Source organism: Somniosus microcephalus, chromosome 21 (genome assembly GCF_052327205.1).
Source record: "Somniosus microcephalus isolate GS21.2 chromosome 21, FLI_Smic_1.0, whole genome shotgun sequence".
Taxonomy (NCBI): domain Eukaryota; kingdom Metazoa; phylum Chordata; class Chondrichthyes; order Squaliformes; family Somniosidae; genus Somniosus; species Somniosus microcephalus.
In genome coordinates, this window is record NC_141007.1 from 67,348,640 (window position 1) to 67,372,428 (window position 23,789).

Below are 23,789 nucleotides of genomic sequence, written 5' to 3' on the forward strand. Positions count from 1 at the left end.
GAAATGAAATAGATCGAAAGGCAGGGCTGGGAGAGAACAAAAGAAGTGAAGAGACATTAAGAGGTATTCAAAACGAGACGAGATGGTGATAGGACTAGTGGAGACAAAAGACGGTTCTAGATTAGGTGTGAAATGTTCTGGCAGAATGGGAGACAGCTGCCATGTGGGAGAGAAATCTACCATCTAAATACCATTTGAGAAGATGCAGACACCACTTTCATCTCACTGAATTTGCCCATAATCCAAAATCAGCTTTCCTATCAACTTGGAAAACTGCTTTGCGGGTAGCAGGGTTGGTTTTAAGAGCTGAAACTCAGGAGTGAGTTGTGCCTCCACCCAGGTTCCTAGAGCTGTCCCACAACACTGGAGAGATATTAACCACTTAGTCCACACACAACCACGGGCTGCTCACCCCTCAGGGTGATCTGAAGGAGTTTACTGATCCGGGCACTAACAGGTGCAGAGACAGTATTGTCAGTCTAAATTGGTTTTTTAAAATGACCTTGAAGTGAATCAAAGGTTGACAGGGAAATGACGCAAACCTCCAGGCAGTCAATTTCCTGCTCTTTGCCCTCTATGTTTGAACAAAATAAATAAATTTAATGGACCTTTTTGTGGTTCTTTTCTCGCCAAAACTGAGTGAAGTTCCTTCCGCAACAGAGAATGGGAGCAGGAAGGCAGAAAAAGAAAAGACAAGGGAAGATCAAATTTTAAAATAGCCAATACAACAGAATAGGTGGGAGAGACTTTAATAGTTGGAAAGAAAAACAGAATGTAATTTAAAAACACAGAAAAAAGGGGGAAGATTCAAGAATCGGAGGGAAAACAGCCACAAGGTAAACACACAAAGTTACAGCGAATTGGACAGCACAGAGGCAGGGCATTCGGCCCAACAGGTCTATACTGGTGCTTATGCTCCACATGAGCCTCCTCCCACCCTAAAGTGTTGAAATTGCTTTATGTTTGTGTACGTGTGTTTCTATGCAGCTACTTCAGAATCAATACAGAAATTAAACCCTTCCTGTGCTTCCTGCTGTTAGTTTGTCCTTTTAGCGTCACAAATGTACCAGCAAAACATAAATAAAAGCAACATTTGTGGGTTTTGGGGGCACTGCCGGTTCCCTGGAACTGTTTTATGTGACAATGTTCAAGTGGAAACAAAGAGAAGAGAAGTGGGAGGCGTCTGCAGGAGAATGTAGACACCCAAACGCTGCACTTGTAGAAAGGTTTAGATTTCTTTTGTTTTTGTCTCTTCCAATCTAGAGTCCTGGTAGAGTTGGAGAACTTGCAATGTTTAAATCAACCGGTTGTCAGGTTCAGCAACAAACCCCACAGCCCATTTCCCTCACTAGTCCATGGCCATGAAGCGGGTTTATTATTAACGCTACTTGCACTCTTCGAAGTTAACTTGTTGCCAGTTTGTCAAGGTCTCCGGAGAGTAAAACAGGAAGTCGGTGCCAAAAAAAACCCCACATTTTTGGCATATCATTAGAATAAAACGCATGGTATGGGATCCAGCAGAAAATTGTCTGGTATTAAAAATAAATTCACAAGTTTAACATAAGGAAGGAAGCATTTACAAGTTCCTCCCCAATGAGGGAGGAAATAGCACCTCTTTTGGGGGCTGTGGGAGGTAAGAATTCCTGTTTTATACACATTATACTCTCTGTGGACAGTTTTTATAAATTGCAGCACCGAATTCTCTCTACCTGCCTCCTGTATTTTCAACCATGAATTAACCGACTGAAGAGAGAGAGAAAATGAATTCAGAGTAAGAGTGGGGAGTGGCTGATGAGAGAAGGGAACAGTTAATTTCATGTTAGTAACATCAATAAGAGAGAGGGGGGGGTCACAGGAACAGGGTGCTGGAAAGTCGCTTTGCCTTCCGAGTACATTAAGCAGAGGGGCAAGGGCCACACACACAACAACAACAAAAAACCCGTACCTGTTCGGCCACCTGTGGCTGAAGTTGAAATTTAATCCATCGAGAAAGATACTGTAGACAAACATGACCGCCACAGAACCGATACTCAGAGCCAGCAGCTTCTGGACAAACGTCAACCTCTTCATTTCCAACGCATCGATCAGCCGACAACTTCAGGGGTAAAAAAATCCACAATTGGGGTCGTTCAGTTGGAGAAACAAAATTACTTGTTTTTTTTTAAACTACCAAGCTCGTTGTTAAACCCCCCCTCACACATCATTAATTCAACTAATAGGGAAAGCTGACAATACGGTTTAGCAACCCCCTGAAACGCACCCAGATGTTCTGCCACCCCCACGTTAGGAGGAATTGACAGGTGAGTTGTGTTCACTGAACTACTGTAGCTTAAAAAAAAACACGATCCTCGATCACGGTTGTGAAGTGAGCCATTTATGAGCGCTGGCCTTTGAACTGTTTCTATATACCTCGTGAAATGTGAGAACAGGCAATGGCAGCGCCACTTGTATTACAGCTCAGCAGGATGGCTGAGTATATGGGTTGGCACGCCTTTGCATGTGTGTGAATATACTACTTTTTTTTTTAAAGGTTGTAATCAACAAAAAAAGTACCGCGACTTCGAAGGGCTGATCTGTGCTCTGTTAGCTGATCTTCGCCAGGCAATAGCATTAACATCCCCAAGAGTAGGATAAGGAGTTGGGATTTCCAAATCCTCATCATAATTCAGTGACTCCTATTGGAAGGAAGGGTCAGATTCATAGAATGGTTACAACATGGAGGAAGGCCATTCGGCCCGTCGAGCCGGCTCTCAGCTAGTCCCACTCCCCAGCCCTTGCCCCTAGCCCTGCAAAAAAAAAAATTCCCCTTCAGATATTTATCCAACTCCCCTTTTGAAAGCTGTGATTGAATCTGCCTCCACCACCCTTTCAGGCAGTACATTCCAGATCTTAACCACTCGCTGCGTAAAAAAGTTCTCTCTCATGTTGCCTTTTGCTCTTTTGCCAATCACCTTAAATCTGTGTCCTCTGGTTCTCGACCCTTCCACCAATGGGAACAGTTTCTCTCTATCTACTCTGTCCAGACCCCTCATGATTTTGAACACCTCGATCAAATATCCTCTCAACCTTCTCTGCTCCAAGGAGAACAACCCCAGCTTCTCCAGTCTATCCACGTAACTGAAGTCCCTCATCCCTGGAATCATTCTCGTAAATCTTTTCTGCACCCTCTCTAAGGCCTTCACATTCTTCCTAAAGTGTGGTGCCCAGAATTGGAACAGTATTCCAGTTGGGGCCGAACCAGTGTTTTATACAGGTTCATCATAATTTCCACACTTTGTACTCTATACCTCTATTTATGAAGCCCAGGATCCCGTAAGCCTTTATGCACACACATCCCCAGGTCTCTCTGTTCATGTACCCCCTTTAGGATTGAACCATTTAGTTTATATGTCCTCTCCTCATTCTTTCTACCAAAATGCATCACTTCGCCATTTTCTGTGTTAAATTTCATCTGCCACATGTCCACCCATTTCACCAGCCTGTCTATGTCTTCCTGAAGTCTATCACTCTCCTCCTCACTGTTCACTATACTTCCAAGTTTTTCATCTGCCAATTTTGAACTTGTGCCCTGTACACCCATATCCAAGTCATTAATATATATCAAGAAAAGCAGTGGTCCTAGAACCGACCCCTGGGGGACACTTTCCTCCAGTCCGAAAAACAACCGTTCACCACTACTCTCTGTTTCCTGTCACTTAGCCAATTTTGTATCCATGCTGCCACTGTCCCTTTTATTCCATGGGCTTCAACTTTGCTGGCAAGCCTATTATGTGGCACTTTGTCGAACGCCTTGTGGAAATCCATGTACACTACGTCAACCGCATTACCCTCATCAACCCTCTCTGTTACCTCATCAAAAAACTTGATCAAGTTGGTTAAACATGATTTGCCTTTAACAAGTGCTGGCTTTCCTTAATTAATCCACACCTATCCAAGTGAATGTTAATATTGTTCCTGATTACTGTTTCTAAAAGCTTTCCCACTACCAAAATTAAACTGACTGGCCTGTAGTTGCTGGGTTTAACTTTACACCATTTTTTGAACAATGATGTAACATTTGCAATTCTCCAGTCCTCTGGCACCACCCCCGTATCTATGGAGGATTGGAATATTATGGCCAGTACCTCCGCGATTTCCGCCCTCAATTCCCTCAGCATCCTAAGATGCATCCCATCTGCTCCTGGTGATTTATCTACTTTAAGTACAACCAGCCTTTCTAATACCTCTATCAATTTTTATCCTATCAAATGTCTCCATTACCTCCTCCTTCACTATGTCTATGGCAGCATCCACTTCCTTGCTGAAGACAGATGCAAAGTACTCGTTTAGTACCTCAGCTATGCCCTCTACCTCCATACATAGGTCTCCTTTTTGGTCCCTATTCGGCCCCACCCCTCCTCTTACTACCCTTTTACTATTTATATGCCTATAGAAGACTTTTGGATTACCTTTTATGTTGGCTGCCATTCTATTCTCATACCCTCTCTTTGTCCCTCATTTTCTTTTTCACTTCTCCTCTGACTTTTCTATATATAGCCTGAATCTCAGATGTATTTGCAACCTGACATCTGTCATATGCACTCTTTTTCTGCTTCATCATATTCTCTATCTCTTTTGTCATCCAGAGAGCCCGGACTTTAGTTGCCCCGCCTTTCTCCCTAGTGGGAATGTACCTCAACTGTAGCTGAACTATTTCCTCTTTAAAGGCAGCTCATTGTTCCATTACAGTTTTGCCTGCCAATCTTTGATTCCAGTTTACCTGGGCCAGATCCATTTTCATCCCACTGAAATTGGCCTTCCCCCAGTTAATCATTTTTACTCTAGATTGCTCCCTGTCCTTTTCCATAGCTAATCTAAACCTTATGATACTATGATCGCTGTTCCCTAAATGTTCCCCTACTGACACTTGCTCCACGTGACCTACCTCATTCCCCAGAACCAGATCCAGCAATACCTCCTCCCTAGTCGGGCGGGAAACATCCTGATCAAGAAAATTCTCCTGAACACACTTCAGAAATTCTTCCCCTTCTCTGCCCTTTGCACTATTACTATCCCAGTCTATATTAGGATAGTTGGAAGTCCCCTATTATTACTCTATAGTTCTTGCTCCTCTCTGTAATTTCTCTGCAAATTTGCTCCTCCATATCTTTCCCACTATTTGGTGGCCTATAGAATACACCTAGTGGTGTAATGGTACCTCTATTATTTCTTAACTCTAGCCATATAGATTCTGTCCTTGACCCCTCCAGGACATCCTCCCTCTCCAGCACTGTAACATTCTCCTTAACCAATACTGCCACACCACCTCCTATCTTTCCTTCCCTATCTTTCCTGAACACTTTGTAACCAGGAATATTTAATACCCAATCCTGCCCTTTTTTGAGCCACGTCTCAGTTATTACCACAACATCATATTCCCATGTGGCTATTTGTGCCTGCAGCTCATTTACCTTGTTTTATCTTGTTTACTACACTTCACGCGTTCACATATACACTGTAAACCCATCTTAGACCATCCTGAATGTTCTCTTAGTTTGACCCCACCTAATAACGCACTATTTCTTACTTTAGTGCTCTCTGCTTCTCCCAATCTTTTGAGCACTTTATTTCCCCTTTCTAATGTTACATCCTGGTGCCCATCCCCCTGCCAAATTAGTTTAAACACTCCCCAACAGCACTAGCAAACCCCCCCGCGAGGATAATGGTTCCGGCCCTGTTGAGGTGCGACTCATCCGGCCTGCACAGGTCCCACTTCCCCCAGAACCAGTCCGAATGCCCCAGGAATCTGAAGACCTCCCTCCTGCACCATCTCTCCAGCCATGCATTCATCTGCGATATCCTCTTATTTCTATACTCACTAGCATGTGGCACTGGTAGTAATCTGGAGATTACTACTTTTGAGGTCCTGCTTTTTAACCTCTTTCCTAGCTCCCTAAAATCTGCCTGCAGGACCTCATCCCTCTTCCTACCTATGTCGTTGGTACCGATATGGACCACGACCTCTGGCTGTTCACCCTCCCCACTCAATGTTCTGCAGCCGCTCGGAGACATCCTTAACTCTGGCACCAGGGGGGCAACATACCATCCTGGCGTCACGTCTGCGGCCGCAGAAACGCCTGTCTGCTCCCCTAACTATCGAATCCCTCTAGCCTGCTGACACTTGGGGTCATGTAGTTAAACTCTAGTTCATGAATCAGCAGGTTGTGGGTTGCCCCACCCCAAGATTTCTAAGTTGACCTCATCCAAAACTCTGCTGCCCATATTCTAATTTGCACCAAGTCCTGTTCGCCAGTCACCCTCTGTGCTCACTGGCCTACATTGGCTCCCGGTCCGGCAACTCCTCAATTTCAAATTCTCATCCTTGTTTTCAAATCCCTTCACCCCTCCCTATCTCTGTAGCCTCCTCCAGCCCTACAACCCTCCGAGATATCTGCGCTCCTCTAATTCTGGTCTCATGCGTGTCCCCGATTTTCATCACTTCACCATTGGTGGCCGTGCCTTCAGCTGCCTAGGTCCTAAGCTCTGGAATTCCCTCCCTAAATCTTTCTGTCTCTCAACCTCTCCTCCTTTAAGACGCTCCTTAAAACCTACCTCCTTGACCCAGCTTTTGGTCACCTATCCTAATATCTCATGTGGCACAGTGTCAATTTTTGTCTGATTATGGTCCTGGGATCTTTTACTACGTTAAAAGCGCAATATAAATGCAAGTAATTTCTGCTGAAGAGACACAAACACAAGTATCCCTACATTCATAAATGTAGCTGTGAAGTGTGCAGCTGCAGGCTGCAATATGCACCATGGTGCTAAAGCCAACAGCTTAGTCAAAACTTGTCCGCTATGCAAATAAGGGGAGGAGATAAGCAATTAACCCAGTTTATTTGGAACTCAGGAGAAGTTAACAGAATGAATTTGCATTTATATAGCACCTTTCATGACCTCTGGATTCCCCGAAGCGCTTTAGTGCCAACAAAGTACTTTTTTGAAGTGTAGTCACTGGTGTAATGTAGGAAACGCAGCAGCCATTTTGCGCACAGCAGTGACACACAAACAGCAATGTGATAATGACCAGTTAATTTGTTTCTTTTTTTTTTAAAGTGATGTTGGTTTATTAAAGTTGGATCAGCTGTTCTGTGTGGCGTTTGGGTTTTGTTGCATTGAAATCCTACACCAAGATCCAAATCGGGGATTCACGAATCTGATGCTGCCTCTGCAATACTTTAGGATATGCAGTCACATTGTGACTGGGCAAGCCCTTTAAATGGTAACGGCTCAAGCAGGCCCTAGCCAGCTGTTGGTTTGTAAAGTGGGACAATCCGGTCCTGGATACTTGATTTCTTAAAAAAAAACTCACTTCAAAAGACCCTGTAAAATTTAGATTTGTAAAGAAAAATTGTTTAAAAAGTAAAATTCAGGCCTCCCCTATTTTATTATGTCCAGTTTAAAGAGCCAGCCAATCAGAACAAATATGAAAAAATTCTCGTCGTTTAGTTGAATTGGCATCAAAAGTGGGGCTTGAAGAAACGGGGAATTGATGACGCATTTAAGAAGCACGAACAGCCATTCAAGCTAGAATGAACATTCCCTTTGCCGCTTGGACCCGAGTTTGAAAGTACGGAAAATGCAGTCAAAGCTAAATGACGGGGGCAACCTTTAAAAAGGTTCTGAAGTAATTTCCAGAAACCTAATCCTAAAAATAAAGTGGCCAACTGAAGCTTGAATGAGGCAATGCACGGAGTAAATACAGCGGATTTGCAGTAAATCAAGAGCACACGTATCAGAGGAAACAAAGATAAAATCGCACAACAGTTCAGAGAATTTGTTGGGCTACAAACTAGTCAGAAAAAAATTGTCAAAAATCTGTGGTCACATGTTCATGGTGTTTTGTACAAGTTAAAATCAATCAGTTACTTGTGAAAAGAAAAAAGACTTGCATTTCTATAGCGCCTTTCATGACCACTGGACATCCCAAAGCGCTTTACAGCCGATGAAGTACTTTTTGAAGTGTAGTCACTGTTGTAATGGAAACACGGCAGCCAATTTGTGCACAGCAAGCTCCCACAAACAGCAATGTGATATTGACCAGATAATCTGCTTTTTTAGTGATGTTGGTTGAGGGATAAATATTGGCCAGGACACTAGGGAGAACTCCCCTGCTCTTCTTCAAAATAGTGCTATGGGGTCTTTTACATCCACCCAAGAGAGCAGACAGGGCCTCGGTTTAATGTCTTATCTGAAAGACGGCACCTCAGACAGTGCAGCACTCCCTCAGCACAGCACTGGGAGTGTCAGCCTAGATTTTTGTGCTCAAGTCTCTGGAGTGGGGCTTGAACCCACAGCCTTCTGAGTCAGAGGTGAGTGCAAGGGCCATGACAGAAATTCTGCAATGGATCAAGCCCCAAGTATCAAAATGTGCCTTTTTTAAATGCTCCACAGAGCAGAAATATTTTCTCCCACTTTGAAGAGTGCTTCCCAACTGAGCCAGCATAGATAGCCAGAATTCAATTTCTCTTTGATGGTGTGATGATTAAAGTGTTACTTCACTCCTCATGTTCTATCCTCTGAAGGAATGAGATCTTGCATGCTTCATACTCAAAGCAGAAAATTGATGGCTTCTTTCAGAACCAAATGAGATTAACTTTTAGGGAGACTGCCAAGAATTAGACGACCAGCAAAGCAGCGAGATGGACACAATTTAAAGTTCTGTTTATGGACATTTATGAACAACAAAGGAAGGACAACGTGCCACCAATTGTTTACTTGTGGGACAGGCACAGCTTGCTGTAATGCGCAAAGCCTTTAATTATACTACAGAAAGGCAGAATGAATTTGCATTGATATAGTGTCAGCTGTGGCTCAGTGGGTAGCACTCTTGCCGCTGGGTCAGACGGTTATGGGTTCAAGTCCTACGTGAGCACAAAAATCTAGGCTGATTCAGTGCAGTACTGAGGGAATGCTGTACTGTCGGAGGTGCCGTCTTTCAGATGAGACGTTAAAACTGAGGCCCCATCTGCCCTCTCAGGTGGACGTAAAACATCCCACAGCACCATTTTGAAGAACTGTGGGGGAGTTATCCCCCCCGGTGTCCTGGACAATATTTATCCCTCAGTCACTACAGACGATCTGGTTATCACATTGCTGTTTGTGGGAGCTTGCTGTGCGCAGATTGGCTGCTGCGTTTCCGACATTACAACAGTGACTACACTTCAAAAAGCACTGGAAAGCGTTTTGGGACATCCTGAGGTTGTGAAAGGCGCTGTAGAAATGCAAGTCTTGTTTTCATTTTTTTACTGCCCTTCATGACTTCAGCATATTCCAGAGCACCACAGTCAATGAGTATTTAGAAATTCTGTGGCCACTGTTGCAACGTAGGAAAACGTAGCAGTCAACTGATGCACGTGAATGAAATTAATGACCAAATAATCTGATTTTGGTGGTGTTGTTTTGAGAGATAAATGTTGGCCAGGAGAACTCCCCTGCTCTTCTTTGAATCATGCCATGGGAACTTTTATATCCACCCGAGAGTGTTGATGGGACCTTCGTTTTAACATCGCATCTGAAAGACGGCACCTCCGACAGCGCAGCACTCCCATACATTAGAATTATATAACAGCTATCCAATAGTGAGTTGATTTACAATGGGACATCTTCCCTCTTTCAAATCATAATATTCCGCCTCAAGCACAAACATGCTGTGGCTGGTTTTGACTGAAGTAGTCATGGAAGTATGGATAGAAAAAAATAGCATTACGGACAAATTATTTTGAATCCTGGACACAACCAATAAAAAAATGTTGATAAATTTTCCTATAGGTTGCACATATTAATACCGAATCTTAGGCCCCGATACTTACGGGGAGGTGGGCATAATTTACCGGTCGGGTTTCCCTCAGGTCCTGCCGGATTTAACGGCATTGGGGTTGGGGGGACATGGAGGAGATCGCAGGCAAGGGAGGACATCGGGGGGAGGGGAGGGGGTTGCCGGGGAGGACAACAGGAGGGCATCCGATCACGGTGAGGGCACGGGGCGGTTCGATTGCTGGGGAGGTTAACAAGGGAGCTTGGTGGGCCGAGGGGTAGCAGTTTTGGTCTCCTTACCTAAGGAAGGATATACCTGCCTTAGAGGGAGTGCAATGAAGGTTCACCAGACTGATTCCTGGGATGGGGGGATTGTCCTATGAGGAGAGATTGAGTAGACTAGGCCTATATTCTCTAGAGTTTAGAAGAATGAGAGGTGATCTCATTGAAACATACAAAATTCTTACAGGGCTTGACAGGGTAGATGCAGGGAACGTTTCCCCTGGCTGGGGAGTCTAGAACCAGGGGTCACAGTCTCAGAATAAGGGGCCATTTAAGACTGAGATGAGGAGAAATTTATCCACTCAAAGGGTTGTGAATCTTTGGAATTCTCTACCCCAGAGGGCTGTGGAGGCTCAGTCATTGAATATATTAAAGACAGTGATCGATAGATTTTTGAACACTAAGGGAATCAACGGATATGGGGATAGTGCGGGTAAGTGGAGATGAGGTAGAAGATCAGCCATGATCTTACTGAATGGCGGAGCAGACTCGAAATGGTCTACTCCTGCCCCTATTTTTTATGTTCTTAGTAATATTCATTCTGAATCTGAATTCTTAAATGCAAACAGATACAAAGCAAGAAAAAGAAGCAGCCGACAGCCTGCTGACACACTATCTTATACATGAACACTCATTTGTATGAGGTATTGGAGGACTGTTAGTACCCATAGAATGGGGCTAAAGAACGGGGAAATGCACAAGAGGCCAGAATTGAAGGAAAGCAGAGTTCTCAGAGAGTTGATGGGCTGGCGGAGGTTAAAGAGATAGGATGTGGCAAGGCCATGGAGGGATTTGAACACGAGGACGAGTATTTAAAATCGAGTATTAGATGGATGGCCGGCCGAGATCGGTCAGTGAGCTCAGTATTAGATGGATGGCCGGCCGAGATCGGTCAGCGAGCTCAGTATTAGATGGATGGCCGGCCGAGATCGGTCAGCGAGCTCAGTATTAGATGGATGGGCGGCCGAGATCGGTCAGCGAGCTCAGTATTAGATGGATGGGCGGCCGAGATCGGTCAGCGAGCTCAGTATTAGATGGATGGGCGGCCGAGATCGGTCAGCGAGCTCAGTATTAGATGGATGGGCGGCCGAGATCGGTCAGCGAGCTCAGTATTAGATGGATGGGCGGCCGAGATCGGTCAGCGAGCTCAGTATTAGATGGATGGGCGGCCGAGATCGGTCAGCGAGCTCAGTATTAGATGGATGGGCGGCCGAGATCGGTCAGCGAGCTCAGTATCAGATGGATGGGCGGCAGAGATTGGTCAGCGAGCTCAGTATTAGATGGATGGATGGCCGGCCGAGATCGGTCAGCGAGCTCAGTATTAGATGGATGGGCGGCCGAGATCGGTCAGTGAGCTCAGTATTAGATGGATGGACGGCCGAGATCGGTCAGCGAGCTCAGTATTAGATGGATGGGCGGCCGAGATTGGTCAGCGAGCTCAGTATTAGATGGATGGATGGCCGGCCGAGATCGGTCAGCGAGCTCAGTATTAGATGGATGGGCGGCCGAGATCGGTCAGTGAGCTCAGTATTAGATGGATGGGCGGCCGAGATCGGTCAGTGAGCTCAGTATTAGATGGAAGGCCGGCCGAGATTGGTCAGCGAGCTCAGTATTAGATGGATGGCCGGCCGAGATCAGTCAGTCAGCGAGCTCAGTATTAGATGGATGGGCGGCCGAGATCGGTCAGCGAGCTCGGTATTAGATGGATGGCCGGCCGAGATCGGTCAGCGAGCTCAGTATTAGATGGATGGGCGGCCGAGATCGGTCAGCGAGCTCGGTATTAGATGGATGGCCGGCCGAGATCGGTCAGCGAGCTCAGTATTAGATGGATGGCCGGCCGAGATCAGTCAGTCAGCGAGCTCAGTATTAGACGGATGGGCGGCCGAGATCGGTCAGCGAGCTCGGTATTAGATGGATGGCCGGCCGAGATCGGTCAGCGAGCTCAGTATTAGATGGATAGGCGGCCGAGATCGGTCAGTGAGCTCAGTATTAGGTGGATGGGCGGCAGAGATCGGTCAGTGAGCTCAGGGGTGATGCGCAAACAGGATTTGGTGCGAGAGGTCAGTTTATTCAACAATCAACGGCCTCACAGGCATGCTCGAGCCTGCCCTCGCCCAACATTCACAAAAAAGCACACTTGGCTACAGGAGTCACTCGGTCGCATTCAGGGGCAGGAATCCTGGCTGACACTTTCCTTCTGGCCAGGAGGGCCGAGGCCAAGGCAGTACCCTAACTCACCACAGACCAGAAATCAAGCCTGGAGCCGCCTTAACTCTAAACAGCTCAGCAGGAAGCCAAGTAGTGCATTTACACATGGCTGCAGTTATTTATTTATAACAATGTATGACTGACTTCCTGTTGTCGAGTATTCCTGTCTGTTGAAATAGTGTTATTTCTGCAGCAAAAAGGCATCATAACCACTTCCAAAACAGAAAATGTACAAGAACCACCCTGATACCTCTGGAAAAACAACAGAAAATGCTGGAAAAACTCAGCAGGCCAGGGCAACATCCGTGGAGAGAGAAACAGAGTCAACGTTTCAGGTCGAAACCCTTCGTCAAGACTGAAAAAACACAGGAAATGAAACAGATTAAAAGGCCAGTTTGGGGGCTGGGAAATGGGGATGAAAGAAGAGAGAAGTGAAGAGACATTAAGAGGTATTCAAAACCAGACGAGAGGGCGACAGGACTAGTGGAGAGACAAAAGACAGCTCTAGATTAGGTGTGAAATGCGCTGGCAGAATGGGAGACAGCTGCCATGTGGGAGAGAGAAAAAAGGGGGGGGGGGAGGGCACAAAACAAAGGTGTGGATAAAAAATCTCTCTAAAATGTAATAGGATACCTCTGGAAACTGGTTTGAATTTGTTCCTGGCATTTTCCCAGTAGAAAATCCTCTTATCTGATTAAGATAAATTAAGACATGGAAACAGTATTTTCTTTTTACAAATGTAGAAAAAATACCCGATACATTATATACTTAGTCAGTTAATTCCACTCCCTCCATCATCCCCCCCCCCAAAAAAAAATCTTGCTTCCCACAACTGTGTTTGCATCTAGAGTTTTCCCCGAGTCCAGTTTTTATTGTTCGATTGTTCTATACTCGCCGTCAGTAATTGGAGTAGACACACACAGCTGATCCAACAAAATAATTTTTTTGTAAGATGAATACCCTGCACGTTGAGTTTCGTGCACTCTTAATACTTATCTCCAACACAGCACACACCCGCATTTCTTAGCCATAGGGAACTGGCCATCATCAAAAACACCCTGATCCTGAAGTGTGCGTCAAGATATAGACATAGCCGAAGAGGACTAGTTAGCTCATCCTAGCTAATCTATCAAGAAACAACAACAACTTGTATCTATATAGCGCCTTTAATGTAGTAAAACGTCCCAAGGCGCTGCACAGGAGCATTTTAAGACAAAAAAATTGACACCGATCCACAGAAGGATAAATTAGGGCAGGTGACCAAAAGCTTGATCAAAGAGGTAGGTTTTAAGGAGCGGTTTTAAAAGGAGGAAAAAAAGAGAGGCGGAGAGGTTTAGGGAGGGAATTCCAGAGCTTAGGTGCCAAGGCAACAGGAGGCACGGCCACCAAAGGTTGAGCGATTATAATCAGGGATGCTCAAAAGGGCAGAATTAGAGGAACGCAGATATACGGGGGGGGGGGGGGGGGGGCTGGAAGAGATTACAGAGATAGGAAGGGGCGAGGCCATGGAGGGATTTGTAAACAAGGATGAGAATTTTGAAACCTACAAACACTCCCCCCCCATTACAACATCCAACAGTTAAATTAGTCCAAACTTCTTGCCTAAACTGCTGCATTCCATGGGTTGATCATTCTTCATGTCAAAAAGAACTTTCTAACCTAAATCCTAAATTGGTCTTTTGCCCTTTTGAACCCATTCGCTCACTCTCATTCCCAGCTGCTTCCTTATCTTACTACCATTGTTTGCATTGAAGTATCATGTTGCAGATGATCTTTTCTATAATCTCTACAATCTTATCTCATCTTCTCTCAGTTACCATCTGATCTTTCAGCATTCTGTAGAGACCGCTCCCTCTGAGACACCCTAGTCCACTCCTCTATCACCCCCAGTACCCCTTCCCCCGGCACCTTCCCGTGCAAGCGCAGGAGATGCAACACCTGCCCATATACCTCCCCCATTCCCACTGTCCAGGGCCCCAAACACCCCTTCCAGGTGAAACAGCAATTTACTTGTACTTCTCGCAATTTAGTATACTGTATTCGCTGCTCATGATGTGGTCTCCTCTACATTGGGGAGACCAAACGCAGATTGGGTGACCGCTTTGCGGAACACCTCCATTCAGTCCGTAAGGGTGACCCTGAGCTTCCGGTCGCCTGTCATTTCAATTCACCGCTCCATTCCCACTCGGACCTCACCGTCCTTGGCCTCTTGTATTGTTCCACGGAAGCTCAGCATAAGCTCGAGGAACAGCACCTCATCTTCCGATTAGGCACTTTACAGCCTTCCGGACTCAATATCGAGTTCAACAATTTCAGATCATAACCTCAGCCTCTATTATATTTTTTATCCACACTTTTGGTTTGTGCCTTTTCCCTCTCCCACATGGCAGCGGTCTTTCACTCTGCCAGCGCATTTCACACTTCATCTAGAGCCGTTGTTTGTTTCTTTACCTGTCCTATTACCATCTCGTCTCACCTTGAATATCTCTTAATGTCTCTTCTTTCATCCCCTCCCCCATTTCCCAGCCCCCAAACTGCCTTTTAATCTGTTTCATTTCCTGCCTTTTTTTCTCAGTTCTGAAGAAGGGTTTTGACCTGAAACGTTGACTCTATTTCTCTCTCCACGGATGTTGCCTGGCCTGCTGAGTTTTTCCAGCGTCTTCTGTTGTTATTTCGGATTTCCAGCTTCCGCAGCATTTTGCTATCGTACCATCTGATCTTGTCAGCTGTGGCTCAGTTTGTAGCACTCTCGCCTCGGAGTCAGAAGTTTGTGGGTTTCAAGTCCCACTTAAGCACAGACACTCCAGTGCAGTGCTGAGGGAGCGCTGCAGCGTCGGAGGTGCCGTCTTTTGGATGAGATGTTAAATCAAGGCCCCGTCTGCTCTCTCAGTTGGCCGTGAAAGATTCCATGCCACTATTTCGAAGAGCAGGGGAGTTATTCCCGGTGTCCTGGGCCAATATTTATCCCTCAATCAACATCACTAAAAAAAACTGCTTATCTGGTCATTATCACATTGCTCTTTGTGGGAGCTTGCTGTGCGCAAATTGGCTGCCGCGCTTCCTACATTACAACAGTGACTACACTTCAAAAATACTTCATTGGCTGTAAAGCGTTTTGGGACGTCCGGTGGTCGTGAAAGGCGCTATAGAAATGCAAGTCTTTCTTTTTATTTCATCTCATCTCGCAGTCACCTTCTAGTCGTTCCTCACAAATCAATCTCCTCGCTCTTCTCTCCACTGTCTTGTGGTCTGCTAGCTAAAACTGGACACAGCAGTCACGATGGAATGTGACCACAGCCCTGTACAGTTTGAGCATAGCCTCCTCCCATTGCCAGGCTGTCCACTTATGTTAACGGTCTCAGTGCACTGGGATAAACTCCTTCTGTGAATGCTACGCAAGCAAGACACACACAATTGATGCAACATGTGAACAAGTATGAAAAAGTACCTCGGCACAGAGACAGAGGTGTGTAATGTATAGCCTGCATTTCTGGGGGAAGGAAGGAAGAGTGCTGCTCACACACTGCATCCTCAAACACAGAGTTTCAAATGACTGCAAGTTTCCACGTGTAATTGTTCAAGCACCGTCTGCCCAGAAACTGCAGCAGACACGCAACCCTTCATCACAGGGCTTGATCAAACAAACTTCTTCATCTGAGAAGTACCCTTGCCAGCTGAGTTTCACATGCTCAAAAAAAAACTGATCTCCAATTTGAACCACACATTTCTGAGGAAAAGTGAAAGTGGTCGGTACTCACAGAGTCAGCAGGCAATGCTGGAGTGCTCTTCCCACTCGACTCCCGACAACATGCACATTTCGCAGCCTGTGGCTGGCCTCTCCTTCACTCTCAGTCGTGATTTAATTTGCTCTGCTCGAAACCCCTCCCCTTCAAGACTCGTCAGTCAATATTGCCGAGACCACCCCTCCTCCTACAGGATACGCGAACCACTACACAGAACACAATCCACACCAGCTTTGAGTGCAGTCTGCTTTTTGTTCCCTGCAATAACTGTGAAGGGTCATATTTGGAACTGCGAACACGACCCTGGGCGTGGGCTGCGCCTGGCTTTGTAATCTCGAGAGGAAATAACAGTTCAGCCTACTTAAAGGCACAAGTTGCGCAGGAACAGAATTTAATTTAATTTGTTAAGTTTCATTTAAAGTTTGATTAAGTTACAGTTGATTTGTTTAACCACCCAATCAAAAGAGTAGCACGGTACAGAAGTTAACTTAGTAACAGTAACTATCCCCCGCCAACAGACAGCCACCCTTCTGCTAAAGTGCACGCATTTATTGCAACTTCCCCCCCCCCCCCGTACACTGACCTTAATTTTAACCTAATTCTGTCAAATCGAAATGCTAACGCATCAGCAATTGGTTTAAAAAAAAATACATTTTATGTACTGCCCATTGTTAGTTTTGTTCTTGTCATGCTGCTTGAAGGCAAAAAAAGGGAGTTGGATTTTTAACAGTGCCTTTTTTCATGTCGCTCGGCTGCATTTCAAAGACAGCTAATTACTTTGTAGTGCCCTGTAGTTATATAAGGAGAGACAGCAGCCAGTTCGCACAGTAAGCTTCCACCAAGTGGGATTGAGATGTTTGACCATTTAATCTTTTTTCTTCGCTGGCATTGATTGAAACAGGACACTTTGGCATCACCTCCCAGACCTGCGACCTCCACCACCTAGAAGGACAAGGGCAGCCGTCACCTTCCAGGACAAAGCAGCCCACTTGATTGGCACCCCATCCACCACCTTAAACATTCACTCCCTCCACCACCGGCGCACCGTGGCTGCAGTGTGTACCATCTGCAAGACGCACTGCAGCAACTTGCCAAGGCTTCTTCGGCAGCACCTCCCAAACCCACGACCTCTTCCACCTAGAAGGGCAAGGGCAGCAGGCGCATGGGAACACCATCACCTCCAAGTTCCCCTCCAAGTCACACACCATCCTGACTTGGACGTATTGTGATGAAATATATTCCATTCATCACTGCCTGTTTTCTGTGTCTTCTAACTGCCTGCTTTCTGTGTCTTTTCCCTTCCCCCAGTCCTCATGTATTATGCATTGGAATGTGCTGGAACTGGTTGTGTGCAGGGCTCCGCCCATACCTGGCTCCTTTGTAATCTAACTTCAGTCCGGCATCAGCCTCCTGAAGGTAGACATCTCTCTATTTTACGTGTTATGTTCTGAGTTAATAAAAGCCTTACTTTTGTTCTGCTAACTTCGAGTCTCGGAATAATTGAGGCACATCAATTTTATTAACTCAATTTTCAACACTATGGATCAACTCCTGAAACCCGAACGTTTGGATTTGGATCAACATGCTCCGGACGCATCAGCACGCTTCGGACACTGGTTTGACTGTATGGAATTCTTCCTGGACAATTCCGCAGCCGTCAAAGACGCTACGGACACTGCGAAGATGAGACTCGGAATGCTACGGAATTGGGTAAGCCACCGGGTTTACCCCCTCATCCAAGACGCCGATACGTACCTGGCCACCTGCAACACCTTAAAGGCGCATTACCAGCAGCCTACGAATGAGGTGTATGCTAGGCATCTACTCGCTACTCGCGCACAGCGACCTGGGGAATCGGTGGAGGAGTTCCTAAGCATCCTGAAAAAGCTTGGCAAGGACTGTAAGTGCCGAGATGTAAAAGCCGCAGTGTACACCGACGAGCTTGTTCGCGATGCCTTTATCACAGGCCTCAGCTCCACTCGCATCCGGCAAAGACTGCTGGAAAAAACGGGGTTGGACCTGAAACAGGCTGCGGACACCGCGCGGTCCCTGGAGATGGCCCAGAGAAACTCGGACGCCTACTCTTCAGCCCGCGCCGCCCACGCCGCCACGTGTGCGCCGAGGGCGCCGCCATCTTGGAAGGCATCTTCCCCGCCCGGCAGCCCGACACCGGCGGGGCCCAGCTCTCCCCCCAGAAGCCCTACGACAGCCGCGACGCGTCAAGGACCCAACTGCTACTTCTGCGGGCAGCCAAAGCACACCAGAAACCTGTGCCCGGCGAAAGGCACCACCTGCTTTAAGTGCGGTAAGAAGGGGCACTTCGGGAAGGTGTGCAGAGGGAACCCCGCCGGAAAACCAACCGCCGGAAAACCCGCCACCGCCGCGTGTGCGCCGTGGGAGCGGCCATCTTGGACGCCATCTTGCCCGACCTCGTGGGGTCCGCCATCTTATGAGCAGACAGCGTGGACGCCATCTTGTCTCGATCAGGGCCCTACAGTGGCATCGGTCACAGTGGACCAGACCAGGCCGCATCCGCTATCCAAATCAATGGTGGACATCGAGGTAAACGGGTGCCGGGTTAAATGCTTAATTGACAGTGGAAGCACGGAGAGTTTTATCCACCCTGAACTGGCACAACAACTCTCCCTAAAGGTGGTCCCTGCTCAGGGTACCATCTCTATGGCCGATAAAACCCAGACATCGACCATTCTGGGTTACTGCACGGTACAATTGTGCGTTAACGGAACTGTGTATGATAATTTTAAAGTATTAATCATGAAGAATCTATGTGCGAGCGTGATCTTGGGTTTGGATTTCCAGTGCAACCACCAAAGCATCACGCTCAAGTACGGTGGGTCCCAGCCGCCCCTCACAGTGTGCGGTCTGGCTACCCTGAAGGTAAAGCCGCCTTCGCTATTCGCGAACCTTACCCCTAACTGCCGGCCAATAGCGACCAAAAGCAGGAGGTACAGCTGGGAGGACAGGCGGTTTATCGCGACCGAGGTAGACAGGCTCCTGAAAGAGCGCATTATTGAACACAGCAACAGCCCGTGGCGCGCCCAAGTGGTAGTGGTAAGGGGTAGCGAGAAGAAACGGATGGTGATCGACTATAGTCAAACGATCAACAGGTACACCCTACTAGACGCCTACCCGCTACCCCGCATATCAGAAATGGTGAACCAAATCGCCCAATACCGGGTGTTCTCCACCATCGACCTCAAGTCAGCGTACCACCAGCTCCCTATCAGACCAGAGGACCGCCCGTACACCGCCTTCGAGGCGAACGGACGCCTCTACCAATTCCTCAGAGTCCCCTTTGGGGTGACGAACGGGGTCTCGGTCTTTCAGAGGGAGATGGATCGCATGGTCGATGACCACCACTTGCAGGCAACCTTCCCCTACCTCGACAACGTCACCATCTGCGGTCACAACCAGCAGGATCACGACTCGAACCTCGAGAGGTTCCTGAAAACCGCACAAAAACTCAACCTCACCTATAATGAGGACAAGTGCGTTTTCAACACCACGCGCCTCTGCATACTGGGCAGCGTGGTGGAGAATGGGGAAATCGGACCAGACCCCGACCGATTGCGCCCCCTACGGGAGCTGCCCCTGCCCAACACTCCCAAAGCCCTGAAAAGGTGCCTGGGGTTATTTTCTTACTATTCCCAATGGGTCCCCAACTACTCCGACAAAGCCCGCCCCCTCTTGAAAGCATCCTCTTTTCCGCTCTCTGCTGAGGCCCACGCCGCCTTCAAAAGCATTAAGCAGGATATTGAGCGGGCCACGCTACAGGCAGTGGACGAGAACACTCCATTTCAAGTGGAAAGTGATGCGTCCGACTTCGCCTTGGCGGCCACCCTCAACCAGGCGGGGCGGCCCGTAGCTTTCTTCTCGAGGACCCTCCAAGGCCCCGAGATCAGACACTCCTCCGTGGAAAAGGAGGCCCAAGCCATCGTGGAGGCAGTGCGCCACTGGCGCCACTACCTAGCCGGCAAACGCTTCACCCTACTTACCGACCAGCGATCGGTAGCGTTTATGTTCAACAATAAACAGAGGGGGAAGATTAAAAATGATAAGATTCTTAGGTGGCGGATCGAGCTCTCCACTTTCGAGTACGACATCATTTACCGGCCAGGGGCCCTTAACGAATCCCCTGACGCCCTCTCACGAGGGATGTGTGCCAGCGCCACCGAGGATCGGCTACAGACCCTCCACAACGACCTCTGCCACCCAGGGGTCACGCGGCTGTTCCACTTCATAAAGTCCCGCAACTTACCCTACTCGATTGAGGAAGTTCGGTCTCTGACCAGGAACTGCCGCACTTGCGCTGAGTGCAAGCCTCGGTTCTACCGCCCAGATAGAGCCCACTTAATCAAAGCTACACGGCCCTTCGAGCGGCTCAGCTTAGATTTCAAGGGCCCCCTCCCGTCCAGCGGGCTTAGCAGGCCAACTGAGGGAAAGCCGGTTGCAGAGCACATCAACGTATGACGTTTCATCTGTCAAAAACTTTTGACAGATGAATTATCATCGTTTGACAGCTCTGTGAAGCTGTCAAACACTGACAATCTCTGCAGTTTGATGAGGTCTTGAATACAAGACCCCATCAAACTTCTTTCTTTAACAGAATTGAGGTGGTTGTTGCATCTGAGAATGCAACGGACACCTGTCAATCCCAACGCGGAGGTGCGAGACTCTCCACATACAAACCGACTGAAGCCTGCAGGAAGAAACAACGGTAAGTACACTTTTAAAAACACTTTTCACTTACCTCAGATACTCACCTCTACACTCTTGCACCCATCACTTACCTTCACACTACACTTTTGCACCACCCCGACCCCCGCAGGCCCACTACTCGTCTCGCTGAGCTGGCGGGTTTTGGAGCTTTCGGGAAGCCCGCACTTGAGGGCAAAAAGCAGATAATCCTATTTTTTGCCTGTTAACAGACAGTTAAGTGGCTGTAATCCCCTTCCCGCCTCCAAGGAGATGGAACCCGGCGCGGGACAGCTACCTGCCTCCTGGGAAGATGGCACGGGGGCGGGTTGGGCACCCGCCCCCAAATTCTGCCATTTTCCCGGCAGTCCCGCCTCCATACCTGCCTCCCCAGGGCTGGCAAAATCATCCCCTTAGAATCATAGGATGGTTACAGCACAGAAGGAGGCCATTCGGCCCGTCGAGCCCGTGCTGGCTCTCTGCAAGAGCACTTCAGCTAGTCCCCCACAAAATGAATATGATTAAGCAGAGTTACAATATGGCAGCGTCAACATGGTTTTAGGAAAGGGAAATTATGCTTGCCAAATCTATTAGAGTTTTTTGAGGAATTTAAAAAAATTTGTTCATGGGATGTGGGCGTCACTGGCAAGGCCGGCATTTATTGCCCATGAACTGTAGAGGAAAGTTAAGAATCAACCACATTGCTGTGTGTCTGGAGTCACATATAGGCCAGACCGGGTAAAGATGGAAGATTTCCTTCCCTAAAGGACATTAGTGAACCAGATGGGTTTTTTCTGACAATCCAGTAGTTTCATGGTCATCGTTACTGATACTAGATTTATTTAATTTAATTTACCCAGCTGCCTGTAGGTGGGATTTGAACTCATGTCTCTGAATCATTTGGATTACTAGCACAGTGACACAACCACGATGCTACCATACCCTATCTAACCAGTAGCGTAGATAAGGAGGAACCAGTAAATGTAGTATATTTGGATTTTCAGAAGGCATGCGATAAAGTGCCACACAATAGTTTGTTACATAAGATTACGGCTAATGGGTTTGAGGATTGGTTAAGGGGCAGAAATCAGAGAGGGTGTAACTGGTGGAGTGCCACAAGGATCTCAGCTATTTACAATCTATATCAATGACATAGATGAGTGTAACATATCCAAGTTTGCTAACGATAAAAAGCTAGGTGGGAAAGTAAGCTGTGAGGAGGACGTAAAGCGGCAGCAAAGGTTTATAGACTGGTTAAGTGATTGGACATTACAACAATACAACAGTGACAATACTTCAAAAATACTTCATTGGCTGTAAAGCCATTTGAGATGTCCGGTAATCATGAAAGGTGCTATATAAATGCAAGTCTTTCTTTTCTTTACAAGAAGGTGGCAGGTGGAGTTTAATGTGGGGAAGTGTGAATTATCCACTTTGGGAGGAAGAATGGAAAAGCAGACTATTTTTTGAAAAGTGAGAGACTAGTAAAGGTTGGGATTCAGAGGAATTCAGAGGGATTTGGGTGTCCTTGTGTAAGGGTAAACCGGGAGAGCTTCTTCTCCCCGAGACGGACCCTTTGATATAAAGGGTCGACATCCGCCTTATTCCCAATCAATCACTCGGAGTCCGGAGGTTCGTTCAGTAAAGCAACTTTATTTACAAGTCAACAGGGAAGACACTCATCCTGGGATGAATGCTCCCCGATCGTTGAAAATCTCCTGCCTTATATACAGGTTTTGTTCTGAGTCATGGCTACTGTTTGCAATTAGGTGCATTACACGTATACATTTCTTTCATCGTACAGTTGGCTTCGGGTGCAATTTCTTGTGACCTGTGTGCATTGGTCTTGTGACCCCATACGTTTTCTCTCAATACATTCCTCAGTTAGTGATTCACGGTTTGTGCACTTTGGCCACGACTACACCAGACTTTCCTTCTGGACATGTTCATACTAATTCCTTATATGGTTGGATATATGCTCTGTTCCTTAATCCCCTCATCTTAGCTCTTTTTAACCCTTTCAGTCCCCCCTTTTGGTCCTGATTAATCCCTTTTAATTATTGACCAACCTGATTATTTCTCCTATTGTAGAAACATAGAAACATAGAAGATAGGAGCAGGAGTAGGCCATTCGGCCCCTCGAGCCCGCTCCGCCATTCAATGCGATCATGGCTGATCATCCAAATTCAGTACCCTGTCCCTGCTTTCTCCCCATATCCCTTGATCCCTTTAGCCTTAAGAAATATATCTAACTCTTTCTTGAATATATTTAATGAATTGGCCTCAACTGTCTTCTGTGGTAGAGAATTCCACAGGTTCACCACTCTCTGGGTGAAGAAATTCCTCCTCATCTCAGTCCTAAATGACCTACCCCTTATCCTTAGACTGTGACCCCTGGTTATAGAAACTAACCCTGGTTATGATTATGGTGTCCTGCCGGGGTGGTGATCAAATCCAACCCATTGGGTCACCTAGTTAATATAATCATATTGTCCTGTTTTCTATGCCCCCCACATCCTTTCCATCAACATATTATCCACCCAAATACATAGGTTATAAGTATTAATGTTATTGGTACTATACATCCGTTAAGCAGGTCTTTCTCCCAAGCCTTCCCTCGTTCGTAGTAATAGCCCGTCTGCTCGATGGGAATCAGCCCAGGAGGTTTCTGTAACAATTACCACCGAACAGCACACATCACTACTTTATCAAGGTCATGTACATTTCTTCCATTTCTTTATTTCTTTTTTGTTTTCTACGTTTTCTACAGGCGGCGCATGCTGCTTTTCCTGTTCCTGTTGCCAAAACCAATTGTATTATAACTAGTATGTGAGAAGTAATGCGGATCCAGGGGTGGATGTTGACATTCATCCCCCAATCCCACAGCTTCTCATACCATGGAACCTCCTGTAGTTCTACTTCTATGTCCCTTTCTAGTTCCCCAAGGTTCCTTTGCAACATTACGTATTGTTTTACCATTTTACTTAAGCCCTCTTTTATCTCTTGCAGATCCTCTTGCAGGCGGGGTATCGGAGCCCCCACCGG

At 46.9% G+C, this 23,789-nt stretch overlaps 1 protein-coding gene across 1 annotated transcript in view; it reads right to left on the reverse strand.

Annotated features, from left to right (window-relative positions):
- Positions 1-16,533, reverse strand: part of st6galnac (ST6 (alpha-N-acetyl-neuraminyl-2,3-beta-galactosyl-1,3)-N-acetylgalactosaminide alpha-2,6-sialyltransferase) — an 81,438-nt gene extending 64,905 nt beyond the window's left edge. The window contains exons 1-2 of the mRNA XM_085963832.1: positions 16,044-16,533; positions 1,946-2,095 (exon numbers count right to left, since the gene is read on the reverse strand). Coding sequence (XP_085819958.1) covers positions 1,946-2,070 — 125 coding nt within the window. The 5' untranslated portion in view covers positions 2,071-2,095; positions 16,044-16,533. The remainder of the gene's footprint in view (positions 1-1,945; positions 2,096-16,043) is intronic.
- Positions 16,534-23,789: the final 7,256 nt, after the last annotated feature.